Source organism: Polyodon spathula, chromosome 6 (genome assembly GCF_017654505.1).
Source record: "Polyodon spathula isolate WHYD16114869_AA chromosome 6, ASM1765450v1, whole genome shotgun sequence".
Taxonomy (NCBI): Eukaryota; Metazoa; Chordata; class Actinopteri; order Acipenseriformes; family Polyodontidae; genus Polyodon; species Polyodon spathula.
The window spans coordinates 60173664-60194291 of record NC_054539.1 but is presented as its reverse complement, the minus strand read 5'-3'; the positions used below and the strand labels follow the sequence as shown (position 1 = coordinate 60194291).

General features: G+C 36.1%; 1 protein-coding gene across 2 annotated transcripts; it reads left to right on the top strand.

The window, feature by feature from the left end:
- The first annotated feature begins 3833 nt into the window (after positions 1-3833).
- LOC121317410 (BEN domain-containing protein 3-like) lies at positions 3834-18770 on the top strand. Of its 2 annotated transcripts, XM_041253312.1 has the most exons (5): positions 3834-4179; positions 5149-5203; positions 5716-5942; positions 6517-7167; positions 17063-18770. In XM_041253312.1, the coding sequence occupies exons 2-5, from the start codon at positions 5152-5154 to the stop codon at positions 17270-17272; spliced, it is 1140 nt and encodes a 379-aa protein (XP_041109246.1). In that variant the 5' UTR covers positions 3834-4179; positions 5149-5151; the 3' UTR covers positions 17273-18770. The 2 variants fall into 2 exon arrangements, 1 of the variants encoding a protein (XP_041109246.1); XR_005950500.1 differs by lacking the exons at positions 3834-4179; positions 5149-5203; positions 5716-5942; positions 6517-7167 and adding an exon at positions 13986-14297 and having other exon boundaries at positions 17063-17147.
- Positions 18771-20628: the final 1858 nt, after the last annotated feature.

The following is a 20628-nucleotide window of genomic DNA, read 5'->3' as shown; positions in this document are numbered from 1 at the left end:
TCCATCTTTACAATTAACATTTAAAACATGTTAATGTTACATTAAGTAAATAAAACAAAAACAACACAGTATACTTAAAACACATCACAACAACAATAATAATGATATTCTATAACACTGATTGATTTATTTATTTATTCTTCTTTTCCTCCCTCTATACAGCTTGTCTGTTCTCCGAGTAGGATTGGGAGTTTTTCTGGGTCTGGCAAGTCTATGAATTCTGTGCAGAGAAGGTGTATTTTGGGGGAAAAGGCTTCCCTTATATTCTTATATTTCGTGCACCGCAGTAAGAAGTGTATCTCTGTCTCGACCTGATTGAGCACAGTGGTCACACAGCCTGTCCTATTTGGGCAGCCATGTCTGCCTGTGTCGGGCGGTCTCGATGGCCAGGCTGTGCTCATTGAGCTTGTACTTTGTTAAGATCTGTCTCCGTTTACTGTGTTTCATCCTGGTCAGGTAGTCAGTCTTTTAGGACCTGATAGCATTCCAGTTTGCTTTGTGTTTCAGTATGTATCCCCCAATGAATAAGGTATTTTTGTTTGTTTTGTGCTATAATTTGGTTGACTCTGATTGCATGTGTTAGTGGTGCTGTCCTGAAGCTGGTTGGTGTTAGTGTGGGTTAGGGCAGTAAGCTTCAGGACCAGCTGGCTGAGGGGACTCTTCTCTGGGCTCTGCTCTTGGTATTACAGGGCTTTATGGCGGTGAGATTTTATGTTACTATTTTTTAGATGGATTCAAAATGTAATTGCTCTTTTTTGGATATTAATCAATAGTGGGTACTGGCCTAATTCAGCCCTGCATGCACTGTTTGGAGTTTTCCTTTGTATTTGCAGGATACTTTTGCTTCTGTTGGGTGTTTGTCCTATTTTGTAAAATCCTGCTTTGTGAGCAGACCCCACACTTCACTACCATACACTCAAAAAATTTTAGCCAAATTTTAGTTGGGATGTTTATATATAATTTTCTCTTAATAGCATAAAATGCCCTGCGTGCTTTTTCTTTTAGTGCATTCACTGCCAGTTTGAATCTCCCTGAGGCACAGATTTCTAGGCCTAGATAGGTGTAGTGTGTGCGGTGTTCTAAAGTGTTTTTGCCCAGAGTGAAGTGGTACTTATTTCCCTGAGATCTGGCTTTCTTCTGGAATATCATGACTTCATGTTTACTGCCAGGGCCCAGGTCTGAGAGTACTGCTCTAGCAGTGCCAGGCTCTGCTGCAGCCCCTGCTCTGTGGGCGACAACAGGACCAGGTCATCTGCATAAATCAGGAATTTAATTTCAGTGTCATGTAGAGAGAGGCCAGGGGCTGCAGACTGCTCCAACACTGTGGCCAATCCATTGATGTAGATTTTGAATAGTGTTGGGCTCAGACTCTTTCCCTTGTGAAAAAGTGTGTTCTTTTATTGCCAATGTTAACCCTGCATTTATTTTCTGTATACATAGATTTGATAACGTCATATACTTTACCCCCTGCACCACTTTGGATAAGTTTGTAAAATAACCCCTCATGCCAAATTGAGTCAAAGGTTGTTTTTTTTAAATCTATAAAACAAGCAAATATTTTCTTTTTATTTTGGTTTACATGTTTGTCTATTAGGGTGTGGAGAGTATAAATATGGTCAGATGTCCGGTGTTTTGGTAGGAATCCAATCTGACCTTTACTCAGGACACTGTGTTCGGTAAGGAAGACCAGTATCCGAACGTTAATGATACTGCAGAAAACCTTCCCCAGGTTACTGCTCACATAGGGTTAATTAATGCTTGGATTCCAGATGTCAGGGAAATAACCCACCTTTAGAATCATATTGAGGAGTTTGAGCAGGGCCTCCTGGGGCGTCAGGCGGCTGTGTTTCAGCATCTCATTGGAGATGTTGTCTGCCCCGCTGGCTTCTCTGTTCTGGAGGGCCTGCAGCTTCTCCTTTAGCTCCTGCTCAGTGATGGGGCAGTCTAGGGGGTTCTGATTGTCTTTAATTGACAATTCCATTTGTTTTAGTTTTTCATAAATACTTTTTTGGTCTACTACTTGTTCATTTTGTGGTACTGTTTTGTATAGTTTTTCAAAATGTTCTTTCCATGTGTTTCTGTTTTGAATAGACAATTTGTCAGGTTTTGATTTATTCATTTTCCCAGAATCTATTTGAGTTAATGGACTCCTCGATTTCTGTCAGTTGTTTATTGGTGTGGTTGTTCTTTTTCTTTTTGAGTGTGTGTTTGTAATTTTTTAATGTCTCATAGTAACGAAGGCGTAGATCTTGGTTGTCTGTGTTTTTTATTTGATAATTGTCACACAGTGGTTTGGCTGTGATCTGACAGAGGGGATTGAGGTCTGACAGTGAATGAACAAATACAGGAGGCGTCTAAGTCAGTAATGGTGTAATCTACTATCTGTCTGGAGAATGAAAAAGATTTCCTCATCAAAGTACGGGGATTCTGAGGGGGGAATATATATTGCACACAGGTAGATGTCACTCTGATTTGAGACTATATTTTTGCTAATTTTTAACCACATATGTGACTCTCCTTTTTTATGGGCTGAATAGCTTTGGTGAGCTCTGCTTTATACCAAATGGTAATTCCCCCAGAGTCTCTGCCGTGCTGAATTGTGCTGTGTTTCAGCGAGGGCACTATAATCTCCCTAAGCCTGAGGGACAGGACACGTCTGCCCTGCACCTTGTCTTCTGTAGAATAATAAAGTCGATATTTTGAATACTATTTACAAACTCAGGGGCTGTGCTCTTCAGCCCGAATGCTGAGGAGCTCAGCCCCTGGATGTTCCACAATGTTATTGTTAATGCTTTCATCACTTCCAATTATTCTTCCTGAAACCATTCAATTACTTGGAATGAAATAAAAAAAAAATTTGAAAAAAAAAAAAACTTGCAATTTACTAATATCTATATAATCACACTTCTTAATTATTGCAATATATATATATATATATATATATATATATATATATATATATATATATATATATATATATATATATATATATATATATATATATATATATATATATATATATATATATAAAATTTTGGTGTCAGTTACTCAGCTCATAAGCCGAGTGCAGTAAGTTTGAGGTTGTGGCGTATTACCCCTAGCTCTATGCTGGCAGTCCCTCTCCCTCTCCGATGACAATGCCTCCAAGCTTTCCCACTCGTGTTGACGTCATATGCCAGTGACAGACAATGACCAATCAAAACACGAGACTGTTATGCGGTTCCATCCCAAAAACCCTTTATTCTGTTTAGCCATTTTTTTGTTGATTGACACACAGCATGATCCAGATTGCAGCAGGGATGTAGAAGAAACAATTGCTTTAATGAACATTTGGGCAGACGATTCGAGCCAGAGAATCTTGGATGGAAGCGTCAGTAACAAGCTGCTTCCGGGGCACTGATACGCGTATTGTCATTGCGTCTGTCACCCAGGTCAACCCTGCTTTATCAAAAGCAGTGTGAAATCGTGTCCTGACCTGGGTACAGGATGCCAGTGTGAAAGGGCCTCTAGGTGTTTGTTGTTTATATTATTAGTGTACCACTAAGACGGAATTTTCCAAAAGATACCCCCACATACACCTTTCGGTGATGACAGGACACATAATAGTAATATTATTCTACACACTAAATGCGCATTACAAGTAGACATACCACATACAGTACTAGTTTTTGAGAAATTATTGTAATCAATTATTGTGCTATTTTGTGATCTGTGAAATCACATTCCAGCTCGTACACGATTAAAACAATGTGCAGTATCAAACGGGCTTGCGCAATATATTGCCACGTTATGCGCGTGGTAAAAAAAAAAAAAAAAAAAAAAAAAAAAAAAAAAAAATAGTGTTGGCTAACTACATAACTAAAGCACCCAATTGCATATCACTGCCACATTGCTAGTTTGCTTTCTGTAACCCTAAATTAATGAAAATGCGACACCACAGACTTCAAGCATCCTCAGTTTAACTGTATTTTTTTTCCTCCCACACACACACACCTTTGACATCCACAGATGTGCGGAAATGACACAGCACGGGCGAGTACGGTCACGTCACGCGAGAGGGCACAGACAGAAGAAAAACACGGCGGACAAGAACACGGACATCGCTTTAGCCGTGTGTTTAAATAATATCCTTTATTTGTCGCAGAGGTCACTTTTGCAAATGTATTTAAATGGACTCAGGTGAGTTATAATAGAAAGCTATTAATAGGGCTATTCAGAATAGAATTATTCTGAGAAAACAAAACAAAAAAAAAAAAAAAAAAAACACGAGACTGCAGATATTTTCTTGACTTGTCACCCAACTGTAAATGAATTACAATGCCAAATAGTATGTTAGCGTGATCTCCTGCGTTTTATTTGTGGTATCACAGCCTGTATTGCAGATATACTGACATTGTGGTATGCATATATAAAAAAATGCAATAAGAAGACACCATTGTCTTCTTCGTGGGTTGAGGTAGCTAGTAGTGGAAGAACGAGGGAGTGGTCTGGCGAGTTGTGATGTTCTGCGAGTGGAGTCACAGCGCCTCTTCTGTGCTGGTGTGAAAAAATACAACAGGAGCAACTTAGAGAATGCAGTCCTGATGTTTATTACTAGATATTACATTACTAAAGTAGATACAGTAGTTTAAACATTGATCATAGATTATACTGTTAGATTAACTGTGATACACACTATGAAATGTAGTGTTAATACTGTGGCTGCTGTTAGATTGCAATGCACAAATGCAGAAGTATCATTTACATTTTTATACTATACTGGAGTTCCTTATGTTGCTGCCAGTAGCTGCACAAAACAAATTCTTAATAAAATGACACATTCCCATTACTTAAGACCAATGAAAGATTAGCATGTCTCTTTCTAAAGCCCTGATGTTAAAATGCTGGCAGCAGCAGAGCTTCTAGATCCCTGCCCTGCATGTTGGTCTGTATCTGGTTGAGAGACAAAGAGAGAAGCCAGTGATTGTTTTTCTACAGTACAGATGCGAACCTTGGCAAACTTTGTCAAGCCCAATCATTTATCTTTTGTCAAGCAATGCAATGTTAAGAAAGTTGTGTTCATAACTATTAACAGTGGATAGATTTAAAAACATTGTAAAATGTCTTTTCAGTCTAATCAGTTTGGATTATCATTCATTTTTCTTCTAGAAAATGAACACTTCTGAATATGGAGAGGATCCAGAAGGTGAAATATCAAAAACAGGTAAAGAATGTCCTGTTTTGGAGCTTTGTGTGTCTGTACAGTATAGTACAATAGTTAGTGTTTTTAGCATGTGGTGCAAGTTAAGGTAACCAGGGCCACAGACTCCATACTTTTGGATACATTTAGACACTGAAATTCCTCAAAAAGATCAAATTAATTTGGTAAGTTTAGTTTTTTATCTAGCAAAAAACTTTTAATTATAAGTTTTAAATGCATAGTACTGTAAGACTTTTTCTATATTTCTATAAGTTTTAAGAATTAGCAGATCCGTCACCACGACACCTACTACTGCTGGTAACTTCATATTTACATGGTTATGTAAACTGCATGCTAAATGTGTTCTAGACGATGATATTTGGTTGGTTTGGTTTTTTTATGTTTGGTACACAGCTGTATCTTTTATTTTCTTAGTTAAGTTCCATTACCAGTTTTATCCGGTAAAAGAAATAACCCTTCCACTGCTACATGGTTTTATAGACCACATGCTTTGACTCTTCTTTTATTCTTTTCAGAGAAAAGAGCAATCCGCTGTGTTAAATTAGAAAGAGAAATGGATGATACAGCTATTGACTGCTCGACAGGGTACAAAGTAACGGAAGGTCACAAGCTAACTTTGCCGTGCACTAGTCTTCAGATTACTAGCAAAAGGACACAGATGCAAACGCAGATTGTTGAAGATGGTCCAGGCAATGAACAAGACATGCCCTCCAGTATGAAAAGAATCAAATTTGCAGCAGAGGTAAGGTTATTTTTAGTAGAACTTAGTTGTAAAAGCTACGTTACTAAGAGTTCAGAAAAGTAATCTTACATATTTGGGAGCAATGCAAAAAATCTTTAATAGGAAATAAAGTATTTCAGTTATTTTTCTTTTCATAAATATTTATAATAGTGTTCTACATACAGATAGTTAAGTATAGATTGTACAGTTTTATGTTTTTCATAGTCAAATGGAAAAGTGGTGCTGTGCAGCATTTACAGTCTAAGCTGTTCTGGTGCTGTTGGTTTGTGAAAGCCCAGATTATTTCAGTTTTTTCTTACAAAAATAACTAAATAAGGTACTAAAAAGAAACTAAGTAAATTCCTACGCAAATGTGATAAATATTTCAAGCGTTTGTCTAAGAATGTATTATATTCTATTTTAGTGCTGTGTGAATGCAAATAAGAAAATACTGTGAACTGAATAACTTGAAAATGGCAGAGCTTTTAAAATATGTAAAGTTTTGATACAGTTAGAGAGCTTGAATATATATTATTGCATAGTAACATGTATTAGTCTGTATACATGACTAATTAAGACTTCTATGCTTTTAAAGGGAAAGTTTCATGGCCTTAGATCTACAGAGCAGCTGCAGGCAGTTCAGAGAAACATGGAATGCACAAGTACATTGAGGCTTTCGAATGTGGTGTCCCTCAGTGAGAACAAAGGCTTTCCTATTGAAAAAACAACAGCTTCTTACAGGAAACCCCTGTATAGCATTTCACACAAAATAACAGAGAAGAAAAACGCTCCAGGCCTGGATCAGCACACCTCGCTGCATGAATCCAGAGAAAGAGTGAACTACAACAGCCTTGTACTCCCCAAAAAAGTAGGGGAACACAACAGGAGGGAACCCAGTGTGATAGTGGCCACTCCAGAAACCACAAACAGTGATTCAAACATGTATTCTTTAATAGAAAAGATGTTTTTCATTCTCAACACACTGAACTCCAGCATGACACAGCTTCACAGCAAGGTAGATGTGCTCTCGCTGGAAGTGACGAGAATAAAGAAGTGCATAAATCCGGCCGAGACAGTGGCAGAATTCCACCCGCCCCCCGAGTACCAGCTGAACAGCGAGGAACTGAAGCAATTGGTGGATCAGACGTCTTTGCCTGGTGACCTGGCCTGCAGGCTGCTGGTGCAGCTTTTTCCAGAGCTTTTTACAGTCGACGATTTCAACAGGAGCTGCAACGCCTGTGGGATCGTGAGTAAAAAAAAACTTGATTCACTTCACTTGCAGCTCATCCGCAACTATGTAGAAGTGTGCTACCCGTTAATCAAAAACGGTAATGCCTGGCAGGTGGAGTGTCTGCCTCAAATCAATGATTTCTTTAACAGGTTCTGGGCACAGAAGGACATGGAGAGTAGCCAGCAGTGTCAACAAACTTTACCAGCAACACAATGCTATGAGCCAGAGCAACCTCTGGCTTGTCATTACATTGATGAGGAGGGGCAGGATGAGAGTTCCTCTTTGACATATAACAATAACACAGCCTCAGATTTGATTGTAGATACTCATGATGTTGTTGAATATCTTGATGAAGCTTCGTCTCCTGGGGATTTTGCTGTTTTCTTAATGCACCGCCTTTTTCCAGAACTCTTTGAGCAAGGGAAAATGACTGAGGGGTACAGCTGCTATAGCGGTTCCGGAAAGCAAAGCCTTGATCCTCAGAGACTACAGATAATCCGGAAGTATATGGAAAACTACTTCCCTGATGTTCAAGGGGAGGAAAGTTGGATTCAGCTTTGTGTGCAAAGAATGGAAGAGGAACTTGAAGGCATGCATGCTAATGGGAGTGAGTCAGAGTACACCAGAGATGAAAGCTACGACTCATCCAGCTTACCTGATGATGTGTCCATTGTTAAAGTTGGAGACAGCGAGTTTGAAATGCAAGGTAGGAGGTCTAAAAAGGTTTCCATGGTGCCCATTAATTTTGACAGCCTCGAATTCCCGCCTCCAGATTTTGAAGTCCCTCCAGAGTATGTTCTTACCAAAGAACAAATCATAAACAATTATGAATGCAGCTTATCCATCGGAAACTTTGCTTCGCACTTGCTGGTTCAGCTATTTCCTGAGCTCTTCACTTACGAAAACCTGAGGAAACACTATAACTGTAGTGGAACCCTTGGAAAAAAACAGCTGGATCCGGTCCGAATAAAACTGATCAGGCATTATGTGCAGTTGCTTTACCCTCGAGCAAAGAATGACAGGGTGTGGACTTTAGAGTTTGTTGGGAAACTGGATGAAAGGTGCCGCCGAAGGGATACCGAACAGAGGCGCTCCTACCAACAGCAGCGCAAGGTATACATGCCTGAGTCTGGTAGTAGAGATTTTGACTGTTTTGCTTTGAACCCTGAGCTATTCAGAGAGGAATTTGAGGGACCTCCCTTGCCACCTGAAAGAAGCACAAAGGATTTCTGCAAAATACCGTTGGAGGAGTTAGCAGTGCCCCCTGTTGATTTTGCAGTGGCTTCTGTCTACTTGCTTTCCAATGTAGAGATTAGGGAGATTGTGCAGCAGAGCCTGTCCGTCGGCAATTTTGCTGCTCGACTTTTGGTAAGACTGTTCCCAGAGCTGTTTACTGCTGAAAATCTCAGGCTACAATACAATCATTCCGGTGCTTGTAACAAAAAGCAGCTAGACCCAGTCCGACTAAGACTGATCCGTCACTATGTGGAAGCAGTGTACCCTGTGGACAAGATGGAGGAGGTGTGGCATTATGAATGTATACCGAGCATTGATGAGAGGTGTAGGAGGCCAAACAGGAAGAAATGTGATATACTAAAGAAAGCTAAGCGGGCAAAAAATGCATCATATTTATGACATTTTGAAAATATTAATACTTTTGTATATTAAAAAAAAGTATGAACTGTGCAGTATGAAAATACACAGCACATTTTAAAAGTTTTTTTTTTTTTTTTTACTGTTCTCATGATTGAAAACATTACAAAAAGTGCTTTAAGGTACATACTGATAAGTTGCCACAGGGCATCACTCACCAAAAGTATTATTTTGTATTCATTTTGCACAGAAGGTTGTAAACCAAATAGGAGTGTATCTGTCTTTATAAGCCAATGTTGTTGTTTTTGTTGTTGTTTTTTTTTTTAATAAAATATATTAGGATAATATGTTTTACTTTTAAAAGGTATCTGATCATACTTTTATTTAAAGGACTAAGTTCAAGAAAATACATTTAGTAAACCTTACACAGAAAGTAGTCCTTGCTATGCTTGTCTCAAATGAAGAAAAAAAAAAAAAGCATGAAAGTGATTGTTCCTTTTTTCATGAAATTGATCCTTAAAATATGTAGTTAAGGAGTCAAAAACTTACCCCCAAAAGGAAGTTCTTGAGGTGACTGTGGATCCAGTAGAATGTTATAACACCATTACAAATTGTCAGAAATGAACAGGGTAAAGGGATGTGTGAAGTGTGCAAGTAGTAGTAGCACACCCCTCCTTAGATCCCCTAGGGTAGTCTGAAATACTGCAGCAATACTTGTATTCCAAATAGAGTTTTTATGATACAGTGCTGGTATTAGTTTTATTATAAACACTGCATGTTAATCCCTTAAAAAAGGGGTACATTGGGGTACATTATTGCAAATACATGTAATATTTTTATACTGGCGCACTGTGATATTTGAGCATTTAGCTCAATATTAGCTTCTGAATCTTGTTTTGGGTAACTGTGTATGGAACAATATGTAATTTCTAGAAGCAAAACCATAAAATGAAAAAACTATCCACTTTTAAAATGGAAATACAAATTCTAACTACTTAGTAAGTCACCAGTTTAAAATAATAGATGTATCATTTCATGCATTTAAATTCAAGTTTTTAATAATTAATACGCTAAACATTTTTTTTTACAGTACTGTATGTCAATTCAGTTAGTTTTGAAAATAAATACTATACAAAATGACTGCACAGTTGCTTTTTCAATTTAGATAAAATCCCTACTGTACATGTTGCAGTAATCTGCTTGTATTACTAGTCTAGCTATTCATCTTTAATAATATGGAATTGTAATTCCTGCAATTCGTAGAATCAGATTCCGGCACATGTTTTCATTTCACCAGCCACATTGTTTAAGTGCTTTCTCTATTATTGTTTAACCCCTGTCTTAAAAAGCATGGTACAAATGAAAGGATAAGGCTCTATAAGATGGACATGTACCTGATCATCTTTTAATATTCATCAAATCTCATACTGAACACAAGTTGTTTAAAGATGTCACACACACCAACAAAAAAAAAAAAATGGATGCAAAATTGGATTTTATTTATTTATTTGTTTTAATGATCCGAACTGCACAAGTGGGAATCGAGACACATGGATAATGGACACGACTCAATTATTTTCTCAAAATAACTATTTACAGGTAAAATAATAGTACATTCACTCCATTATTATCAGTAATAAAGGGAAAACAAGTACCTGACAAATTTAGTTCATGAAATAGTATCTGCTTATATTCACTTGTTTCATGACATTTATAAATGTTGTAAAAACATATATATTAAAACACATGACAGAAGTGTTCTAATATAACAATGAATCAAATACATAAGATTTAGTGTTTTCACGTTTTTTCTTAGCTGTAATCAAATTCTTGTGTCATGTTTTGTTTCTCTGTGCTGTTGAAAATGTCTCCACCTTTTAAAAATGAAATGCCCATCTCAGTGACGTCATACGAAAAAACAAACAAGAAGGCAGTGAAATTATTTTCCTCCGTTATGATATGTGGTACTACAGATTATGATGGCCCAGCGAGCCAAAATGTCTACCCGATCATGGCCCCAGAATGATACTTCTGTGTACCATGGCTCCTCCATCAGGCACTGTTTGCCACTTGTTTAAAGTAAGACATATTAATGAAGTAGAGATTGTCTGAAACTTTGTTCATGTACCTATGTTTATATAGCAAAAGGTTATCTTCAGCGTCGGGGTGCTGTAGCGTTTGTACTTTTTTTAAACAGTTGGACAAATCCATTTGGACAGCACCTGGCCCTTTATTTTGTTACGAATCGGGTAAAGTACCAGCAGTCATAGCAGTCAGCCAAGGTGCAACATTCTTGTTAACCGTTATATCTCATGATTCCTGATTACATCTCTGTTGCCACATTAAATATAAAGTACAGCCACACAGCCATACCTTCTAAACAATTAAACACACACAAAAACGTGGCTTGAATCTATTAAAGATTAATCACACCCGTGGGCTTTGATTTTTGATTAAACAAACAATTGATTGATGAAACTTGTCAACCTGAGTGCAGTATCAAAAAATGGTGCGACCAAAAGAAATCTTAAAAAAATGAAGGAGAAAACTTCTAAAGACCTTGGCAAAAGGGCAACTTGAAGCTATACCCAATATTTCACAAACTCTCGGAAAGAAAAAAAGACTGCAACTTGCAACATTTGTGCTTTCCTTTCATGGCACTGCTACATATTTATCGTATCATCTCAATTGCTAGAAAATATTTGTAATTTCTTTTTTTTAATTAAATGTATTTATTTCAAATGGTATCAGAAAATTAATAGCCATGTCATCATTTTCTTCAGCTAACTGAAATAAAATAGCACTCAGTAAATTACCTTTGTTAGTCTGAAACTTTAAAGTTTACATTATCCCAAAAACAGAAATTAAAAACAATATATGTACTTAAGAAATTAGCTGGCATTATGAACCATTTGCAGTGAATAGCAGTATAGTAATAATATTATATTGTATTATTTGGAGTTGTATGACCTAGCGCATCAAGCGATCTATACAATTTCATATCACTAGCAAACAGGTGTGATTATCAGATTGGAAAATTAATTGATCAATAGAAAACATCAAGATTAAAACCCACAAAATAACCGTATGACCCCATTAATTTACTGTTTTAAATGATTGCCTCGGGTTTAAATGGCATGACAGCAGGTCTGACTATGTCATCCTGTCCTCATGGCTTCACAGTACCTACATCTACTTATACCGGCTTTGAGAATGTTTACCATGAACTGGACTGCACAGATTTCTGGCTTGATCATTTTCTTAATGCATCTCAAAATAAAATGCCACCATAAGCTTAAATAATGTATCAATTTTTTTCATATGTGTTACAATAATTCTTAAACTCCATCCCTTACAAAAATGCACAATAAGAACATATTTGTGTATAAAAAGTGTTAGACTTCACACCATCACAACATGCATGCCAAGAGTTCTGGAGTAGAATTGTCAGTTACTGGGTATATAGGCTTGCAAACAGCTACTTGTAAAGATCCTGTTTGGGAAGCTTCAGGTTCTTCCAGCGTCTTAACACCACTCTATCTGTCAGTGTTGTGTTTCTCCAGATACCTTCTTGAAAACCACTCTCATAACTGACGATATCAGCCTTAGTGTCTTCCCCAACAACCAGATCAAGAGTGTCTCCAACTTGAACCTACAAAAACAAGCAAACACATTTAAAAAAATAAATAAAATAAATACAAAAAAAGTTTATTTTAAATTGTGCGCTTCACTTACAAATACAGGTCTGTGAGGATTGAACACACATTAACAAAATGTATTTAGCAAAGTTACATTCTCTTGATCGTATAATTTTGTCCTAAATGTACTTATTAAATAATGTAACAAAACTGAACCTACAGAGCACCCTCTTTATTTCTCTATCTGAATTAGTTAAGGGCCCCCAAAGTGTACCCAAATGTAAGAAGTGATTGCTAGAGGTACCAGGGAGCAGCAGCAACTTTTTACCTACAGCATGTTCTTTGAAACAGCTGTACATTTCAAATTGAAGTACAAGACACACCCAAAGAAACAAAAGAATGTCAAAACAAAGTAGAGAAGCTATAACTTTAATAGATCTTAAAGCCTTGATTTTAAAAACATGGTTGTCACTCCTTTAAAGAATAACGATTCATCAGGATAACAAACTCATATCACAGAATAAAGAGTTTGGCGCAAACACCTTGAATGTTTTAATAAAAGGTTTCCCAAACAATACATCTGCTTCATTCTTATCTGACTTGTTTTAAAACTCATACCAGTACAATGGACCATCTGTCTGCACCAGATGTAATTTGTGTATGCCTTCTAAATATTCACACTGCAGATTATGGTTACCGTTGTACTTTTCTTGATAAGCTTTTGCCTGTTGAGTCTCAGCTTGTTGCTGTAAAATGAATCTTCCACTTTGCTTAAAGAAGCAAGGAGAATAATTATATTAAAAAGAACACAGAAGGCTTGCTCACCTGAATTACTGATGAATCCTTGCACACACTGGAGTGTCTGAAATCCATTCTAGTTGATTATTCTTTAACCTAGTGAAGTACCTCAAATTACGGTGCACCACGCTTTTTGAACAGCCTAAATATCATATTGTCAGTAAAGTTACGTCAATATTAAAATATCCCCATATTACCATGAAACACTTCCACATGGTTAGGAACAGAACCTCATAGAATGTCACTACAAAAAAGAAGACAATAAAGAGTAAAAAGTGTGACATCCCCGGTCTCCCATACAGCAGATTGCTACTATGGGCTGTGGACAATCATTTCTTCTTTTGGGCACTAGAGGTCGTCCCTGTATCACTAAATCTGGTGAAGCACTTAACACATAAAAAAAAACATTACAATTGTTGGAATTGAATCTATAACTTCCAATTACGCTAATACCTATTAGCCTAAAGAAAATGTATCATTAGCATAGGAACAAAGTAAAAACAAAACAAAACAAAAAAACCGTCAACTGTATTTTTTTTTTCCCTATATGAAAAAAAACGTTATTTTGTATGCAGTTGCTTATCATTTTTTATTGCTGGGGATTAGGCATAATATTTATTTTATGCTAAGTATGAAAGAGATATTAAATATAGAAAGAAACAAAGATGTTAAATAAATAATGAAACGCATAGGCAACCTGGACCATTGCAATATAATATTTAACTGTATGGATGTAAGTTTCAACTTTAAACTGTGCACGACCAATGCAGTCGTTAATTATGTAAATGCTACATTTAAATAAAATCCACTTACAATTCAGAGACTCAACATGTTTCAATCAGGCTGCATAGGTCGCTCGTAAAGGGCTACACCCTTTTCCATGCGTCATGTGTTACGCACCACCTCGATGCTTCTGATATAAAACCCAACAGGTTACCCGGCCTTAGTCTATGTAACGGTGAAGAAGAGCAACGCATCTGTTTTGCACATAAGAGATCGGGCAGAAATATTTGTTGTTTAAACCAACCAACAAACAAACCACAACCAGCTACAATGACTAACATAACCTTCGTGTGTCTTGGAGTGCTCGTGCTGGCCATTTATTTAACAACACAGGTATGCTCTAAACTGTTTATTATCAGACGTTCTAATGCATATCTTTAGGTTAACACAATGCATTTTTTTAAAGCTAGTTTTTGTATATAAAAAGGCTTTTACAATTGTGTTTTGTTTTTACTGTTAAGGACTGCAAGAACAGGATGTTAAAGCATTTGCAGACAGTATAACGGAATGAACAGGACTGAAACATATATCAGTTGATCTAATGTATTATCTATCTATCTATCTATCTATCTATCTATCTATCTATCTATTTATAAACTTTCAAAATAATTAGTTTTTTTTTTATGTAAACATTGTTGAATGTGTAGTGTTATCCTAATATCAAAACCGTATGACCTAAAAAAAACAACGATATAGCAAGGATTCCGACTTAGACATTATGTACACTATGTAAATGAGCTTTGAAAAAAATATATTAATATAAGTTTTTTTTATGATTTATGTATTTTTTTTCAAGTAAATTAAATTTGGATAAATACAATTAAAAAATAAGTATCCTACATATCAGAGGTAGTTATTATTGTTATTATTGTTATTATTATTATTATTATTATTTGTATTTTTCTTTTAAGTAATTGACTGATTTCCATTACATGAGAATAGATGTTAAAACTTCATGCTGATTTGAACTCGGCTCTCGAAAAGCACCGACTAAGAAATCTGTTGAACCTAAAAATTAAAACCGGAATTCGTTGCTTGATAGCAAAATGTTGCTCCGCTCCATTAAATAATTGTGAGTGTGGGGCTCGTTAGTGTGCACACATTATTGGCTGCATTGTTTCATTATGAAGAGCTGCTACAAGCGTTTAAGGTTAGTTAATTGACTTCCAGAGTTGACTACATTATGTTGTTGTATGCAGAGGGAATGGTGAAAAAAGCTATTTGAATGGTACTGTATAAACATACGTGTCGCCCCTTATAGTCTATCTGTTCAGGTCTGTATTGGGTATTTAGTACAGCAATGAAACACGAACCAGTACAAAACTTCCAATTGGAGAAGTGCCTGCAGTTGATGCTTGGCAGTAACTAGATAGAGCAATGAATACGCACATTTATCCAACAGTTACAACTGCGACCTCAGGTGCATATGTATTAATGTGTTTATTGTGCAAACAATAATCCACATCTTAAATGTTTTATAATATTAATCAATGTATGTGGTGCAACCTGTAAACAGCAGTTAAGCCCGAGACAGACAGACAGACAGGCAGGCAGACAGACAGACAGGCGCGTCACCGCTGTGCATGTTCAGTGTGCGGTACAGCTAGTCTGCGAGCGGACACACACGAGCGGTATGCACTCTGCGATTTACTTTTCTTACAATATATAGAAACATTGAATGGTACAGTAGTTGCCAGTGTCACACCGAATATAATTTACACTGAGCCCAAAAGTTTTGCATCACCTATTAGAATATTAGGACGCAGACATAATTAAAAAACAAAACAAAGCAAACAAACAAAAAACTATATGAACATAATTTCAATATTTTATTTAACATCATGCAATCTAAGGAACTACAAAATTATATCGGAAAAGTCTACCTGAAACTACAATAGTAGTAAAGTATTTCTAGTTCGATTTCAAAATGTCACATTTTACAATATTTGAAAAACTACAAAGCGCTATGTAATTTCAATATGTCAACGTAATATTATTAATTCTATACGGCGTGATGCAACACTTTTAGCCATAGCTGTAATGCCCCTCATATAATCTACTAAACGAAAACACTGCTTTGTTTTTCAAAGGTATTTTTCTGACATCTATATGCAGGTGTATGAAATGAGCCATCAGCTTAGCAAAGAAACATACAATACGTTGCTGACAGCAAGTAGCCTACTACTAGTGTTAGAAAAGATATCCTTTTACAGCCAGTTATTTAGTAAAATTAGTAGTGAACTACAGAAATAAAATAAAAAAGCAACACATGATAACAGTATCAATTTGGCTACAGGAAGGATGCTTATCAGGGCCAATGTATAAAATACTGACATGCCTGTCCTTGTAGGAAATATATGGGAGGGATCAAATACTTCAGGGTGCTGGGACACCTCCGTAGACAAGTTTCATTAATGATTTTTCCTGGTAAACACGTGTTGTCAGCACCTGGCTGTGATTGGTTAACCCACCGACGGTACCGCCCAGTGTCACCGTGGGATTCTCGGAATCGTTCCGTGCTGATGTGTCCAACACCATATGAAAGCAATGGCAGCGATACAGGTGGCAAAATGCCTTGCGTGCTGTGCCGCGCCTGTCTGTCCCGTGCTTTAGGCAGCCTTGTGGCTGAATCCAGTTAAGAACGTCATCAGCCAGTGAACTGTGAAAGTCAGCTTGAATTAATGGAGTGAACCGCCGTCAGTAATCGCAGTATGCTGTTATGGAACATAGTAAAATCCCACGACGAAACGCGTCTTGTTGCGCCTAATTCCTTAAATCCTACTAGGTGTATTTTGTATTTCAAATAATTTTGTATGACAATCTATAAATGTGTTTTTGTTTATTCATTTACTTATTTTTAATGGATTACATAAAGATGCTTGAAGTCAAACCGTTCAAATGTTTGAGATCATGCCCTCAACATTACTTTATCCTGATGAATAAAAGTCTGCGTATAATTTAAATGTGTGTGTTTATAATATATATATATTATATATATATTCAATAATATATATTATATAATATCTATATATATACATTGTGTTATTATACAAACAAAACATATATATGTGTGTTTTTTTTCTTCTTGTCGAATACAGGTAGATTCTGTGAATAACACAACAACACCACCAAGTGCCAATCAGACAAACGGCATGAATGTAACTACAACGTTGTCTCCAACCTCCACTCTCTCTGGCTCTGGAAACTCCACGACCACCAAAGGCACTGGCAATGGCCTGCAGTGCCCTCTCAGCTCCATCCTTGTCCCGCTCATCACATCTGCCTCCATACTCCGCCTCTGCTGCTAAAGCCGGGTTGGAAAAGAGACAACCCAAACTTTAAAATCCAATAGTGAAGATGGAAACAAAATCACCTTGAGAACGAATGATTTGAAACTCAGCTGTTTTTGTTGTATCAATGTGTCTGTTATGAAAAAATAAATAAAAAAAAACGAAATGAAAAACAAAAAAAAAACTAGCTACCACCTGAACTTTCTGCTGACGGATCTGGAGAATCAACATATCGAATATTGTTCAATGTCAAAACTGCTTTTGATACTTTATCGAGCTAGTTCTTAATTGTACCCTTTTCTAATCAGCAACACCAATTTGATGAAGACCCCAGAAGTCATCAGTGGTAAAGAGCTTGGGAGGTAGCTCTGAGCAAACCCATGTCACTGAACAGAACTGTTCTAAAGCCCAAGAAGTATAAGGAAACCTTTTTGGCCACTATTAAAGCAGCAAGTTGAATTTCACATGTCAAGCAGTTTTCACCAAGTTGCTTAGATCAACTTGGATAATGCCATCAACGTTGCTAGAAAAGTTGCCTGCTAGTTCTCTTTGTAATTTCTGTTGAGGGTTATGTAGGTTTTTCCAGAGCTGTTTGTGAGCTTCTAGGCATCCCAAAAAACTTTCATATTAAGAGGTCAGTTATTTGAAAACAGTGGCCAAAATGAAACTTTAGCTCCTGCATGAAGGAAACTTTGTCTTTGTTTTTCTAAGTCCTTTGAAAAATAAAAACAAACTAAAACTCACTCTTAAATTATTAGCATGGGTTTCATAAAACGAAAACCTGAGTTAATTAATCAAAAAATGGGATTTAAAACAAAAACAGTCCTTAAAGTTTTGTGAACAGGGCCCATAGGTATAGCATTGACACCCAAACCCAGATTTTTAATTCTTTAAAATTTCTATTTTAGCATCGATTTAAAGAGATTTTGTTTATTTTCAATTTTAGATTTTTATTTCCAAGAAAATCTGCATGTAAAAATATTAAATCATATTCCCATTCAAGATTAAAGTAGATGGTCAGAGGTAGGGCTTATTTACCATATTACAGTAACAGCATTTATGCATGTGCATTTTCTTTTCTTTTCATAGCTAGACAAGTTCTTACAAGATTACAGAATATCTTAACACTTTGTTACTCTACATTTCTTTATTGTACAAGCTACCCAACAATAGTGCTGACGGCATTTCAGCTGGTCAGATTGTTAAGTTGGTGTGGTGAAAGATTTTCTCCCATAGTTTATATTTTTTGTATAATTGCACTGTTTAAGAGGACAACTTGCATCTGTAAATGAGTTTGAATGATGACAGAGGTCAGGTAAACTGTCGGAAACAAACAAAAATGCATTTCATATTATAGTCAAGAATCATTTGTACTGTTTCTTTTTTTGTTAAGGAAACCACAAAATGTAATTTGTTTGCCCTATAATCTCCAAATTGGGGTCATGATTGATATAAGAATGAGGAAAACGTGGCTATACTTACAATCCCCAAAAAATAAATAAATAAATAAAAATAATGTACTGTGGATTTGTTTTTGTTCTGGAAGCATGTTTTGGTCTCTTTAAAATACAGCACATTTATGTATAACACAATGTGGGGTTATTAAATAACTGTTCACAACATTATTTTTATGACTTTTTTTTCCTTCCCAAAGGGATAACTTGTTGAAGATTAATGAGATATGACTGTTCTTTTACAACAGAAGACGATTTAGGATCAAAACTACATCCATGTCGTGTCAAGGTTTGTAAACTGTCAGACTTTAAGAGACACTATTTTTTAGTTTACTAAAATGTTACACCATTAACAAAAATGAACACACACACATACACACACACATTAAAAAAAAAAAAAACATAATCAAAAGTTCTGTAATATATTACCCCCAAAACTGAAAAAACAATGTGTCTTAGATCAGACTTTTGATAAGTTTTAAGATCAAATCAGTGCTAAAAACAGAATATATGTATTTTCAACATACTGACCTTACACAAATGCCATTACACACACACACACATATATATATATATATATATATATATATATATATATATATATATATATATATATAACCCAATCTGTTCAGTTTTACCTGAAAGTACATCATTTAAAATCTTTTTACAATTTTCTCTAAGTACTGTAATCAGCTACTCAGTGCTTTGAGTGAAATATCTTACATTCTTTCATCTCTTATTAACGTGTCTGGTTAGCCATAATGTAAAGAAACACAAAAGACTGCTTGTGACTGTGAATTACTGTTTAACAATGTGGACCATAAATCAGTACATTTTTTAGTAAACTGTTTGGGGCCAATGCATCGATTTCAACATGATGAAGTACTGACAAAGAGATCATTCAGTAGGCCCTATTATAATAAAAAATAAAAAACAACAAAGCTCTATTGTGCTACTGAATAAGTAGACGCATCATTTGTTTATCTTAATAATGTGCTTTCTAAAAAACACCTGTATCATTGTAGCCAATGCCATTCACACCAATGTAATTTTGCAGAAATACATTGAGATGCTTCTAAAAAAAAAAAAAATCATCTCAAGGCTTATGTAGCAGTGTCACGTGTCTTAGAGATGTCTTTTTATCTTTTCCCTCAGTAATAGTGCTTGGAAGTGGAACTATGTACATTAAACAGCCTCCCTTTCACAGGCACATACATACTTTATCTTCAAATTAAATATTTTTCTCATATAACAATAAAGCATCACTACTAATCCCTCTTAGAATGAGCTTAAAGGCATGTTTGTATCGAGTCTGCTATAGACTGTGCTGTTCTAGACAAGGATGCAGTACAGCTCAGGGCTGTCAAACCATGCTTTACCTGAAGATGCTCCTGTTGGCAGACACCTCAGGGGTTTATGTTGCTTTAGAGAATTAATATACAGTACACTCCCCCAGAAAAAAAAAAAAAAAGAAAAGTCTAGAGTTGCGTTTTTGTGCATTCTGAACATCAAATACCTGTCTAATATACCAGGTATATGTTAAACAGCATTATAAATTATAAAGCAATGATGGTTGTCAATGTAAATTAACTTTTACTCAAAAATACCAAGCAGTTTAGAAAGTTTGCAGAAATCCTTTAAGTCAATGTTTATCTAAACAAGGGGGAATTATTTGCACATGTTATTCAGGGTATGAATAAATAGGAGAGTTGGGCTGTCTTGGAACAAACACCATATTATATTGCTTTTGCCGCTTTAACTAGTAAATTTTGCCAGTATCACTGTTGTCCCTTTAATAGACCCAACGGGTACTGGAGCTACACATAGTTACGTAATTATATATAATTGTCAGTCAAACTGACCCTGTTGCTGTGCTTTTGTTTGTGGTGCAGTAATTGGCAAGGTACTCCCAAGTCACAT